The 14,235-nt window shown below is 37.6% G+C and overlaps 1 protein-coding gene across 4 annotated transcripts; it reads left to right on the top strand.

The window, feature by feature from the left end:
* The first annotated feature begins 322 nt into the window (after positions 1-322).
* Positions 323-13,510, top strand: LOC130666254 (uncharacterized). 4 transcript variants are annotated; one of them, XM_057467064.1, is made up of 6 exons: positions 323-458; positions 644-768; positions 2,911-4,473; positions 7,655-7,818; positions 10,084-10,268; positions 10,446-13,510. In XM_057467064.1, the coding sequence occupies exons 3-6, from the start codon at positions 3,962-3,964 to the stop codon at positions 10,746-10,748; spliced, it is 1,164 nt and encodes a 387-aa protein (XP_057323047.1). In that variant the 5' UTR covers positions 323-458; positions 644-768; positions 2,911-3,961; the 3' UTR covers positions 10,749-13,510. The 4 variants fall into 4 exon arrangements, with proteins under 4 accessions (XP_057323047.1, XP_057323048.1, XP_057323049.1 ...); XM_057467065.1 differs by lacking the exons at positions 323-458; positions 644-768 and adding an exon at positions 943-1,065; XM_057467066.1 differs by lacking the exons at positions 323-458; positions 644-768 and adding an exon at positions 1,604-1,788.
* Positions 13,511-14,235: the final 725 nt, after the last annotated feature.

Below are 14,235 nucleotides of genomic sequence, written 5' to 3'. Positions count from 1 at the left end.
TTCTTTAATTACAGAGAAAGTTTTAATGACAAATGTATAATTGCTTATGTAGAGTTTGAATGGATGAAAAGGAGGCAAACAAAGGCTGTAACGGAGGATGGGTGCCAACAGCTGGTCCTATCCTGGGAGAGTACAGAGTATGGAGAGTATGTTGCGTATCCTCGAATCGTTTAGCTGAACAGTGGGAGAGAAACTAGACTTTCAGTGCACACACGGTTTCTCGAGTGCCCGTAGTGGTGATCGTAGGCGCTGGCGTACACATTGCGCTGGTTTGGCTTTAGCTTTAGGCTTCTATCAGCTTTAGTATATTGTTGTGCTTGTAGCGGTAGCATAGGCAGTAGTAACTCGGACACGGACAGTACGGACACCAGCTCGGTTCTTAAATTTATGTGGAGCTGATCCTGGGACGCGCGTGCTCACTAAAAAATAATTATTGTTGTTATTATTGTAACTATTGTGTAAGTAAACCGCGGTCGCGAGTTGATTGAAAATTGGAGTAGCATCCAGAGCGCAAACAGCGGGCGAGTCCACCTGTTAAGCCGCGAGGAAGCTGCTCCTCTTGTTTTGCAAGTGGTTACACGCGGTGTTTTTTTATTTATATATTTATTATTTAAATTTAAAAGGACTCTTTTATCTTTACTAGGGAGGAGAGTTACGGATTTAAAGTTTAAATTTAAAAGCTGATGCAGGATTACGGTATCGTAAAAAAAAGACCTGGAATTAGTGGTACCAGTGAGTTTACTAAAAGTGTTTGTTTTTTACAAAAAGGTGTGCATTTATAAGTATTTAATATTTATATTTTTATATTTTAAGGTGGATTACTTACACTGTAAAAATACGGGAGTAAATTCGGAGTGAATACGAATTTTATTTGAATCCGAGTTTACTCTGTCACTCGAAGTAAATACGGAGTTTTTTTCAAGTGATTTCGGAGTTTGAATTTTATTTAAATTCGCTCCCACTCCGATCTGGAGTTTTAATTTCAAAGTAAAGTCCCTCAGAATAAATTTCACTTCGGGGGATGAAATAAAAAAAATCACTCCGGATTAAATCAGCGTTCACTCGGTAAATTTTTTACAGTTTAAATCTCTATTGTTATTATTATTATTTGAATCCATTGGATGAGGAAAAAACAGGAGCTGGTCCCGGTGTCACGACTTTCACATTAACAGGACGTCGATATTATTAATAAAAAGTGTGCCAGTAATTTAATGTCACCGCGTGGGGTATTTCCGTATGTACGTGCAATCTATGGGGATCTATGACGCACGTCGTTAGGTCGAGGTCGTGAGATTCACCTATTATTTATTACGAGAGTATAAAAATGCGATATAGATAACAGTCGAGCTTATCATCAAGGCGCGTGTGGGCAGATTAATGCAGCTGATTGATCAGGAGCTGGGAAGAGATCCCACGGGCTGAGACTCGCTACCGCGATGATTGGTTCACCTTTCGTGATCCTTCCGATCGATAGTTTACTTTTTTAGGATCTCCCTATCCACCTTTTGTGTTTACGTATTTTATAATTTCTCTGACGCAGGGTTTTATTTATAAAAAGTATTGCGTATTAGCAGCTGGGGGATAATTAAGGACGGGAATAAAATGAAAGAGCGACTAACGTTGAGCAAAGCTGAGGAGGATACAATCGCGTGGGATAATTTAAAGTTGCGGCTGAGTAGAGCGGGCGAACAGTAAGTCCGGTGACGGCGGTGTGTACCGCGATAGTACCGTTTGTCAAAACGGTCGACCACAAGAGAGAGAACGAGGACTACGACGACAACAACGCAGGTAAACTTGAGCGTAAACGCTTCCGTACAGTTAGCTCGTTTTATTTTTTACGTGCGGGACATTCGTTCGGTCGTTTCATTTTTAGTAGGACATGCATATCGGTATTAGTTGTCGTTGACGGAAAACTAGATAATTTATGTTGCTTCGAATATACACAGAAAAAAAATATCAGCTGGAAGTAAATATTTTTGATTCAAGAAACTTTTTTTTTAAAGCCTCAATTTTTCTGAATAGTAGAAATTTCCTCTGACCGAGACAAATTTTGTATGATACTGAAGTCAGCCGACGTCTTATAATATTTGGATTTTTTTTAAACGATAAATTATAAAAAAAAAAATATTTGAAAAAATTGCACCTTTAGTTTTTAAAATTTTCTATATGTGCATATTTTTATTTATTATTTTTTGTTGAAAAAAAAATCCGAAAATTGTTAACTGTCTGCTAACTTCAGAATCATAATTTTGTTGGTTCAAGAAAATCTTTAATTGGATCCTGAAAACGTTCGTCTTGGAAAATATTTTCTTGACCCAAGAACTTCTTTTCTGTGTGAAAAATAAAAATTTTTTAATAATTTTTCACATATGATAAAAATTTAATATCCGAAATTTGAACTGCAATTTTTTAATTCAAATCGAATGATTTTAAAATAAAATAAAATAAAAATCTCCTGACCAAAACAAATTCTCGTGGCTCAAGAAAATCTCGATAACTTTTTTCTGTGGAAATGAATTTTAGTAAATAAAAAAATTTAATAAATTTTTTAATCAAGAAGTATATTGGAATTCCTATTCTATGCAATGGGGACAGGAAATGAAGGGATGGATCGTTTTAAGACGCGTGATAGCATGTGGAATTTAATTCGCCGTGTATCGATCGACCTAGCGGGGGACCATTAATTGCACTCTGGGGCAAACGGAGTTATGAGAAATATAAATAGGAGTAAGTATAAGTATAAGTAGAAATAGCGTTACTGCTGGATGTGGAGTAATAAAATACGCGCGGTATTATGTACATCCAGTTTGTTAATCATAGTTGTTATTGTTGTTATTATAATCATTATCATGATAATAAAAGAGTGGTTCTCGTATGAGCGAATGCTAAATGTGCACTTTTCATTTTCAGACCGGGCATACGTGACCGGTTAACCAGAGCTGAAACGGTGCTTTCATTGGGGGGCACTTGCAGCTGACGTTTCAGCTAAGAAGACAAAGTTAATACAAAGAAGATAAAGACAAAGACCAGTACCAGTACCAGGACCAAGACCAAGACCAAGACCAAGACCAGGAAAATAATAAAAATAAGAAATTAAAGAGAGGGACTAGTCCAAGAAACTTAATAAAGTTTTAACGAGTTGCATTGATGCTAGTGAATGGAAAACAACAGCAGCTTTATCTTTAAAAATCTAAAACAACAGTCATCAAATAGTCTGTTGTGTTGGATAGTCGGAGTACTGAGCGATAGTTTTAAGAGTTTATTTCACTGGAAAACGCTCGTGCCAAAGACAAAAAGAAATCTTAGCATGGTTGAGTAATTGTCACGGGAGACCGATATAACTTGAGGCGCGAAAAATATTGTAATAATAATAATAACAGTAATAACAAAGTGAGAAAGAATAAATACGTCATAGCCAACACGACGAAATATCTTTCCTTTGTACTCGATTTTCTTTAATCGTATTGTGAAAAATAAAAAGACGAAATATAAAAAAAGGTACAAGATTCTTTATGAGTGACAGTAGTCCATGAGCGATAGTTGGAGCGAGTCTTCAGAGGTACCTACGATCAAAGGCCTGCGATCCTCGTGGTGCGATCCTACGAGGGAACAAAGGAGCTGGCAGCAGCAGCAACATCAGGTTCGACGGAGCGAGCGAGCGAGTGAAAGAGAAACGCGACTGATGCAAGGAGTGTAGGCAAGAAGGCGTGTAAAGTAACAACTGATGCTCCTGGTGCATGGGAAAGAAGAAGACAGCCTCGAAGAAAGAAAAAAGGGGAGAGCGGACGATCTAAGGGACGTGTGTAGTAGATTTTAGTGTTGTGTTAAAGACATATATATACATATATGTATGTATATATATTTATACTGGCGAACACATTGAGAAAATAACTCAACGGTGAAGGGGAGAACGACAAAGAGGGAGCACGTTGCCGTGGAGACCGATGTTCAGGGCCGTACAATGGCCGGGGCGCTGTCCGAGAACGCCCCGAGACCCGTGAGCGTCGTCACCGTCGACGGAGGTGCTCCGCAAACCGTCGAATCGCCACCAGAGACGACTCCAGAAGTAATACAAGACAGAAACAATCACCAGCACCAACAGCAGCATGTCCTTCAGCGTGAAACGTCACGTTGTTTCGCGTCAACGGAGGCGCAAACAGACATGGGATTGACTCCTCGTGTTGAGGGAGTTAATCCAAGTAATGGAGGTGATGATCTCAGGGACGCTCGGAGACGAGAGAGACGAGTGAGGCGACATCACCGCAGGGCCATGAGGAGCTGTTCGATGCCACCGACATATCCCGGGGGACCTGGATGTGTGCAGACGAACGCAGGTGTTGGAACTGCGCCAGGAATTCCTCTAGTGCCGTCCGTGGGTGGTTTCCTGCACCCCCCGCCACCTCACTTGGGTCTGAGGGGCCTCAGCTTGGGTCTGCCGTTTCCGGTCCCAGCAAGCGTGTCCGCCTTTGGCAGGTCAGTCAGCTCAACTTAGCCATTTATTTAACTTTATTTTATTTTACTTTTTAACACGACAGCCGAGTTCGACCTGAACGAGCCAATTATCTTTTTAAAATTCCACTGTTCTTTGACGAATTACGAGGATTTTTATCTTTTTTACTCAACATTATTTTGAAACGGGCCCATTGTCATTTATTATTATAAAGAAAAAGTTGCCTAGTATTCAGATATATATGATACGCTATATATATATACACTGTGAGGCAATATTAGAAGTTGACTCTACACTCTGCGGGCACAAAACACTAGCTGAGAATGAAACGCGTCCTTGGTAAGAGTTTTAAACCCAACACGTGTTATTTTTTCTTTCTTTAATTTTTTTATTTTTATTTTTCTTTAATTTTTTTGAGTTTCACTACGTCAGGTGTGTGATGAATGTACTCTTTTCTTCCTGTTCATTGAATCGTGCCTTGTATGTCAGGGAGAGACGTCAGTAGTGTGTACTCTATACTGTTACAAACAAACACACATATAGCAGCCAAGTACATACCCAATATATACATTTATTATCATACTTGTACATGCATACATACATACATATATACATATATACATCGCATATCTATATCAACCAGCATAATCAGGGATTTATGAGAAAAATTCCCCAAGCGGAAGCGATGAATCGTCAGATTGCCAAGACAATGAACTAGAATTTTAGATTTCGTTCCTTGTGACGCGTGGTCTGTCACGATAACAATACCTAAAAAAATATTACATACGCACGTGTCATAAAAGACATTTCTGTAACTACAATTCTAAATTATAATCCGTAGATAATTGCTCCACTATCACTTTTTCATATTAAAGAGTCCTTATAGTTAACGAGCGCAAGAGGAATTAATAAATAAATAAAGACTCGGGACTTAAATCTCTCTCTGACTCTTCGGTTTCTGTCTTTATATATTTATATGCATACGCACGTACACATCGCACAAAGACTCGTTATGATTTTTCCGAGTACAAAAGTCTTTTACCCGGAGAAATTCAATAGTCCCTCTAATTACGATTCACCGAGGCGATAGTAGGCGCGGATTTCCCACGTGTCACTGGGTTACTATGTATTTTTTCCTCCAGGTAATGAGCAACAAGGCAGTTTGTTTTTTTTTTTTTTATTCCTCCATTATTTCTTTTCATCTTTGTCCGTTCTAAAAAATAAACCAACTGTTCTACTATAACGTAACGTATTCTGCTCTTTTATTTTTTTTAATGAATTTTTTTTTTTCCACTATACTTATATCGAAATTCCATTTACTTTTATCAAAACCAAATCTCGTTATAACCCTCGAACATAATAATAAACCACTACTCTACGGTCGGAACTCGGACAAAAAAGCGAGTAAAGTTGGATATTCATGTTCGGACGAGCGATCGCATTGCATATGCCAGCGGATCATGAGGCAGTAGTAATATAACATGGAGAATATATGTATATATATATATATATATATATATTAGACACATACGTGCAGGGGCACGTTATTCGGTGCCGTTCATATATATATCCCCCATCGTTAACTCTGTAAGCTCACGTACCGTTCGCGTTCATCAATTCCTAGCCCCTATGGATCAACTTGATTTCGTGAATCATTTCGATCCCCTTTGTACCAATCGGCCAATGGCCTGAATCGTTGCGCACGTGGACGACTAAAAATGACAGCGCGTTTCAAAGAGTCGTTACTTGAATTATTTTCTGCAAGATAACGAACCCCCAAGTAAAGTAGACGGAGACAAAGATAAAGATAAAAAATAAAATCACGGACAATAACAAAAGCTGTAAAAATAAAACTGTACTTAGAAAAAAATGCCTTGAGTCAAGAAAATATTTTTGAAGACAAAAGTTTTCGGGAGCCGGAGAATTTGTCTGGTCGGAGTAAAAATTTGTCTGCCTGAGAAAATTGAGGTTTTAAAAAAAATTTTATTGAATGAAAAATATTTACTTTTAGTGGATAATTTTTTTTTTTCTGTACGTTGATATTGACATTAGGCGGAGCAGGATCGGCGATACTCGTGTTTGCAGACGACAAATTTGTTAAAACTCTTCTGGTGTATAGTGAGTTTCCGATACACACTCAATAACTCTAGCTCTGGAGCCTCCAGGTCTTTTCAACCCTAGTACAGAGCGAATAGCCGTTAAACGGCGTTAGTTTCCCTTGGGGTAGCATGGAGCTCCCTACGGAAAATCGATAATTTATTGAAGTGCTCGGCCAAATGTGCTCGTTTTATATATCGAGCTGCTACTGTACTTTAATACTTCTCTCGGTCTCTTGCATTAACATTATTCTCATGACGACTGGCCTCACTTGAATTTACGACACGACTTTAACAGCACCCGATAACAGATTCAATCGCCCTTTCTTTTTCCTTATTACGTATATATTTTTATTGCCCTCTCTCTGGCCCTGTCTCCGCTCTGGGGCAGCATTTAGACCAACACAAATATATCCATAGATATATCTATGATCTTATTTTTGACGTGGATTTTAAATTACGTCACACGTGATGCTGGTAGTTGAGTGTCGAGTTTAATTTTATTGAACACGTTTTGCCAGATTGCGAGGATCACGTTTTAGTATTTTATCGTGTAACGCGGAACCACCATCTGATTCTATATATTTCTAGCACTAGATCTACCTCAACATCTACTTATACATCAACATCCACAAATACAAATACTATTTATATATATATCTGAGAGCCTGAGAGAATACTGCACTTTCTATTCCGTTCGTCATTATCGTGAAGGCGTTTTTTTATTCGTTCTGTTAAATTTCTCTAGACATGAGTTACACTAATGTACATAAACCCATAGCCAGTGAGTAAACCCGATTGGTTGGTGGCTTTGAAATAGACAGCAACTCTGATAATTGCAGTTGTACTTGTAGTTGTTGTAAATTAAACAGTTGTACATGTATATCTTCATGTACTGAGCCGGCTATTGCTCGTGTTAATGTATCGCGCTGTATAGAATAATCTTTCGATGGTGACTACGACAACCAAGACCGAGACCAAGACCAAGACCAAGAGCAGGACTGTGACTATAAGATAGTAGTCGTAGTAAACTAAAACGATACGAGAAGTCTGTGTCAGTGGGTCAGTGTTCTATACTCACTCAAGTCTGTTATTTCTTGTCTTACAGAGACGCAGTGCCGAAGCAGTGTTGCGGACTGGGTTCACCTCCCGTTCGCTGGTCCATTCTTGGTGTGGGTATTGTGGGCCTTGTTTGTGCAGCAGCGGGGGCTTTACTTGGCGCCCTGAGGGCAACCGGTCGGGACCACATCGCCGTCTCGTTGCTCATGATTGGTAAGACTTGATATCTATATATGTATTTGTATAAATATAAATGAGGTACTGATTCAGTATCAAAACTCATCTCACACCCAACGTGTTGATCTACTCCACAATAATTAATATCCAGCATAACGCTCCAGTACCCATCAGAGATGATACCTGCCAACGGACATATGATTCATGGACTGAGTGAAATTGATCTGGCAAGCTCGATAAAGTGCATTTCAGTTCAGGCAAATCTATTTCAGATTACGGCTTTGCGTATTTCTCAGGAGAGAGTACGAGAGTAGAGTAAGAGAAAGAGAGATTGCTACGATAGAGAGTTTCAGTAATGTAATGTAGCAGTATCATTCTATCGAGAATACACGCCCATTTTCGTGACCCACTTGTGTCTTCATGACAAAAGCTATTTTGGATAAATTGTTCTCTAACATTAAACATCGAAACGCCGTGTCCATTTAAATCAACTTACTGATAGACAGCTGTCACTGTTCTCCATACTGTAATATCGACTGTTCGATTTGGTTATCGATGACAAGACCTCGGTTCCAATGCGTGCATAAACAAATATAGAGATCAGCCTTGTCGGCTACTATGAACAAATAGTAAACTCGGTATTATGTCTTTGTATTGTACTTATATTATATTTTTTTATGTCCACTCTTACATCATTCCTCTATCCTCTATCAATATTTCTTTGTTGGCTCGGAAAACCCATCAACTTATTACGTAACTTTGAATAATCGATTTAACTATTTAATTCCAGTTGCGTAGGATAGAACGTAAGTGCGACAATTCGATAATTAAATCCGTATTAATAGTTAAATAATGCACGGATAATTATGGATCCTGATAGCCTTACAAATGAGGCGCACCTCGAGGAGCCAACAAAGAGACGGTTGCAAACCAGCTGGAAAAAACTTTAGTGATTTTCCACATTTAAATTAAGTCTCTCGTCCATGTCTATCCCATCCCATCTTGGCGCATATTGCCGTGTGTTGGTTTTCTACTTGAGATTATTCTTCAGCTCTTAACCAGTTTTACATTAAACATATGCCGTAGCATGTTTTAAGGTCGTACTTGCCGATCGGTCTTGAACAAAAAATCCATAATAAATAATAGCTTACAATCCATTTTACATTAATATGCATACAGCGTATAAATAGATAGCGTTCGAATAACTCATCACCCGACATCATTATTATCAATTATCGGGGAACCGGACTGGGCCTGAAACAATTGGCCCCTCCTACTGTTATTACACAGAATAATAAGCTTGTCATGGTATTATATGGGTATGGGTATGGGATAAAATGAGGATTGAAGATGATGAGTATGCGGGCCAGAGCGAGGATTTGATGCGGCCCTGGCTGCCAGGAGAAAGAGCAATTGAGTTTTAAAGTGAGAAAGAGAGGACGGAGTGCCGCTAGTGCCCTGGAGTACGATCTGAGTACAGCAGCAACAGCCGCTGGTCGGTCGTTGTCGGTTACTTTCTAAATGTCGGAATTATAACCTGCGACCTGTGTAGGAATACTCAGTCAGGCAACTCACAATGAAATGGCTTGAGCGCTCGATAAGTACCATCACCCACACTGTGCTGCTCTCAATTAGTTCTGTTGAAGAAGGACTTTGCGCTGAAATGACGGGAATTTAATTCAATCAACACACTGTTGAGTCTACATTTAATATTTGTATGCGTACTCGTTGTAAAATCAGCAATAGCAGAACCAGAACCAGCATGACGTTTCAACGAGATCGAAATGCTCTGTCGTATATATTATACTCCATCCGAGAGTTGTATCAACGTCTGGGTCTGCAGTAGGTTCGAGGACCTCAAACAAACTCACTCGCCAAATATATCTGTATATGTATGTATATATGTGTATATATTTTGCTGAATGCCGCAGCAAGTTTCTCAGTGGCATTTTGTAGATACATATGTAGCAGTCTAATGGCGGATGGAACAAAGCACGTCGGATATACGTCGGTATCTTTCAGTTGCGGTTGTATACCGGTGACTGGAATCATCCGAGTACACAAGCATCTGCAGTGGAAGTAGTTCTCTCAGGGTTTTTAACTTTAAACAAGCTGGGATGTGTATTATAACAAAAAGAAAATGAAGATAAAAATAAAATATATGTGGACGGGAATTAAAATAAAAAATAATAATGGTAGTAAAAAAAAGTTGAAAGGGAGGGAATAAAAAAAAAGTAGTACCCGGCTACCTTCATGGCTCTTCTCGGCAATTGGTACTCTAAGGATCACTTATCGTTGCAGGTATAGGAGTGGTCTTGCTGACGGTGAGCGGAGTAGCCTGGCGAGTGACCAGCCGAGAAAATTGCGGCAGCTTCTTCGGTTTCACGGGCATCTCGTCGAGGATTCCACCGGCGAGGCCGATGCATCCATACGCGGCCATGATCTATCCGGAATTCCAGTTCAGAACACCACCGCCGAGTTACCAGGTAGATAAATGGGTCGTTGAACGTGACAACTGTGCCCCTCATTATTCTTATCCTTTTTTTTTTTATTTTCTTTATTTATTCTGCCTTTAAACTTTTATTATTTTTCATACCTTCGCTTATTACTGGTTACTAATAATAATAATCTATGACTAATTTATGTTTTTTATTTACCAACAGGCCAGTATGCAGGAGTACAGACTACGATTGTTGCTGCTGGACAGACTTCAACCTACCTCCTCACCACCTCCGACTTACAGATCCAATGCCGCGAGTATTATTGCCCCCTGCACTACGCGCGAGAGTAGACCACCTAGTTACTGTGGACGTGGCAATGTTACACCAAATGCGACACTCGCACCGTCGACTAAAAAAGACGCGAATCTTGTTAGAATTGTTCAAACAGAATCCGACCCGGTGATACTGAGTGGCGACCAAACACCGCCGGTATCTACTGGCGTTGAGGTTCTCGCTCATCTCTAACAAATTTAATTTAACACGCTAATGATAATTGATAAATGATAATAATAATGGTAATACTAATAATAATAATAATAATTTTAACAATGATAATAATAAGAATAATGATAAAAAAGACAACAATGAGGATGTTGAGGATGACGATGATAATGATGAGGACAGCATCATCATCCATAATGGACGACACCAATTCCTAGGCAACGATTTCACGCTACGTTGTTCTTAACTCGTCGCTGCGCATTGTAGATATACTTCCGTTCTATAACACGTTGTCTCTTTCACCGTTTGTATGCATGTATGTATGTATTAACTTCCGCCAGGAACATCCTAACGTTTTACGGCCCGTTGACAATATCACTCTGGTGATAAATCCGCGGTGTGTGTCTTTTCCACCGTTATTTTGCTCTATTTGCACTAGAAAACAAATTGTTAAAGAATAAAACAAACGCTATCATAGTGATGTTATTTAATAACAAAATAAAACACTGAGAAAAAATCTTTTCGAATCATGGTACATTTTTAACACAAGAAATTATGCTATTAAAAATTTTTAATCTCATATATTTTTGGCGCGAAAATTTGAAGTTTCATTAAAAATAATTTTCTTAATCAAAGAAACCCGAGGCCGTTCATAAAATACGTCACGCAAAATTTTATGTACCCGAAGAACGAAACGTTCTTCACGCAACGAAAATGAAAAATTTATGTAATTTGACTGCTGAAAGGGTAGTTAGGAGTGGCCTGTAATTTTCGGCTGACATATTAGCGCGTATGCGAGACATTTCAAAAATTTAGATCCAGTAGTGTTTTTACTTTTCGTTTTGTTTTTTATTTTCGTTTCACGAAAAATGTTCCAGGTACATAAAATTTTATGACACTGAAGTTGACTGACGTCTAATAATTTTTTGAATTTTTTCAAAACGATCAATTATAAAAAATAAAATTTTTTTAAAAATTGCACATGTAGTTTTTTAAATTTTCTACATGTGCATATTTTTAGTTATTTTTTTTTGTAATTGATTTGTAAAAAAAAAAATCCGATAATTGTTGATCGTCTGTTAACTTCAGGATCATAAAATTTTACTTTTTTACCCCCCCCCCCCCCCCCCCGCAGCCTTTCGTCGCGCTGTCACATTTTCCGCGATTTCCCTATCGCGTCACTAATGATAGACCCCCTCCCCCCGTACGATTTATAGCAATTAATAGTACATAAATTTTTTTATTTTAAAATAATTAGTATTTGCACTAATAAAACTTGAATAAATTTCTTTAATATTGAAGATACAAGGGAACTGATTGTGACGGACCGCAACGTTTACGTCGACGTCGAAAAACAAATTGCGAAAAAACCAAATATGAGGAAATATAGAAAATTATTGAGCCGTGATGACGGAAATATATACGTAGAAATATTTATATATTTAAAAATATGAAACGAATGAGTTTCTATCGTAAAAAAAAAACTAAATTTTAAACAACCGAGAGAAAAATTTGATGACCTGCGTCAAATAAATTTCCTTAGACCCCCCGACCCCCTTGTCACAGTAAACGACACCCCCTCCCCCTTTAAGTGCGAACGTATTTTATAAACGGCCCCAAGTTTATATCAAGATATTTTGATCTTTTTTTTGCAGTGTAAATAAATTTTGATTTTCTCTTAAGAGATTCGCGCTAAATATGAAATCAATAATTCAATTGATATCGATCTATTACTCAAAAATTATCGTTTTTACAAAAGTACTTTTTTCTCAGTGTAGCAAAAAATTACACGGGAAAATAAAAAAAAAGCGCGAGGGAAAAAGGTCCGGTTGTTTGTTTTTCGTGTGGTTGCCTTTTGTTTGCTGAAAGATTTAAAAAAAAGTAAAACAACCACTAGCCCTTGTCCCTTGTCTGTTGTATATATGTTTAATTTTGAGCGTGTCATTCAACCGCGAGGATTTCTCTTCTCACACACCAGACCAGACATTCGTTACACTCGGACGGGCTTTGCGATCGACTGCTCGATATACAGCCAATATTGATTAACGTCTCGTGAAATAGCTTGACGTGTAACGTGTAAAATTTCTATGTAATTTACGTAAATACTATATCAGCTGTAGCTTCCTCTGCGTACCAATTTACTGCCCGTTTTAAAATATATATAAACAGTAATAAATTCTAATTATAAAAGTTAATTATTTTATTTAATACGATTAAAGGTTACAGATAAAAAATAGAAAGATATATATTTATATATAAATATTTAATTATTACGAGTTGATAAATATGGGTAAATGGAAGCTCGGTGCAATTAAAAAGCGTGAAGAGTCTATTTCACACACGATATATATGTGTCCAAGTGTAATCGTTTAAATTGTAATTACGAGTTCGCTCGTTGTGCAGATATCCGTAGAACGCTCTCGTCCTCTCGATTTTAAACCCAACTTTCTTTGAAATATATAAATATAAATATATATATTTTATTAAAATACTGTAGATAGTGTAGATCTAATTGATGACGATAATAATTAAAAATAATAAGAGCGCACATTGCCAAGGGTGTTACTATTTCTTTTTTAATTAAATGTCTCGTGAGAATAATTCACCGAGAATCGCTGTCTCACGTTCAGTAATAGATTATCGATTACGGATCGATTGCAACACGACAAATACTTGTGATGAAAAGGCGGCATCAGTGTCAAGTGGCCATTTTAATTCTTGTGTAGGCGACACTAGTAGATACTTATAATTATAATGATAATGGTAATAATAGTAGTGGGTAATAAGAGGAACGAAGACTTGGGAATTGGCGAAAGGATTGTTTTCTTGTTTGCTGTTTAGTGTTGAGAGCGATTACGGGACTTATGAGGACGAGAATGCAAAAGATTGCTGTGTGAAAAGGCTCGAAGGACCACTCTGTCATAATGACGCTGAAGTTAGCAGGCAATTAACAATTTTTGATTTTTTAAAATTTAATTTAAAAAAAAAAAAGAAAAAAAAATATGCACATGTAGGAAATTTAAAAAACTATAGGTGCAAATTTTTTAAATATTTTTTTTTTCTCAATTTATCATTTTTAGAAAAATCCAAAAATTATTAGACGTCGGCTAATTTCAGGATCATGCTGTCAGAGAAATTATTCTCGTTTGAAATGCTATGGTGTGATTTTTTTTTTTTAAATACATATTTTTAGGCCTTGGGTAATCCCATATCCGGCCATAGTCGAATTCAAATTCAAATTCAAATTTTTTTGATTTTTTAAATCAAATCAAATTCAAAGATCGGCGACTAAACGAATCTCAGAACCGAAAATCTCATACACTGAAAAAAATAATCGCTAGCTGCTAGCGATTTTTTTCTTTAGCAGCTAGCGATTTTTAATCGTTAGCTGCAAGCGATTATTTTGCTAGCGGCTAGCGATTTTTTCTTTAGCAGCTAGCGATTTTTAATCGTTAGCTGCAAGCGATTATTTCGCTAGCTGCTAGCGATTTTTTCTTTCGCAGCTAGCGAT

The sequence above is a fragment of the Microplitis mediator genome, chromosome 4 (genome assembly GCF_029852145.1).
Source record: "Microplitis mediator isolate UGA2020A chromosome 4, iyMicMedi2.1, whole genome shotgun sequence".
In the NCBI taxonomy this organism is placed as follows: domain Eukaryota; kingdom Metazoa; phylum Arthropoda; class Insecta; order Hymenoptera; family Braconidae; genus Microplitis; species Microplitis mediator.
Note: the sequence above shows the minus strand (reverse complement) of the source record. Positions and strands in the feature narration are given on the sequence as shown.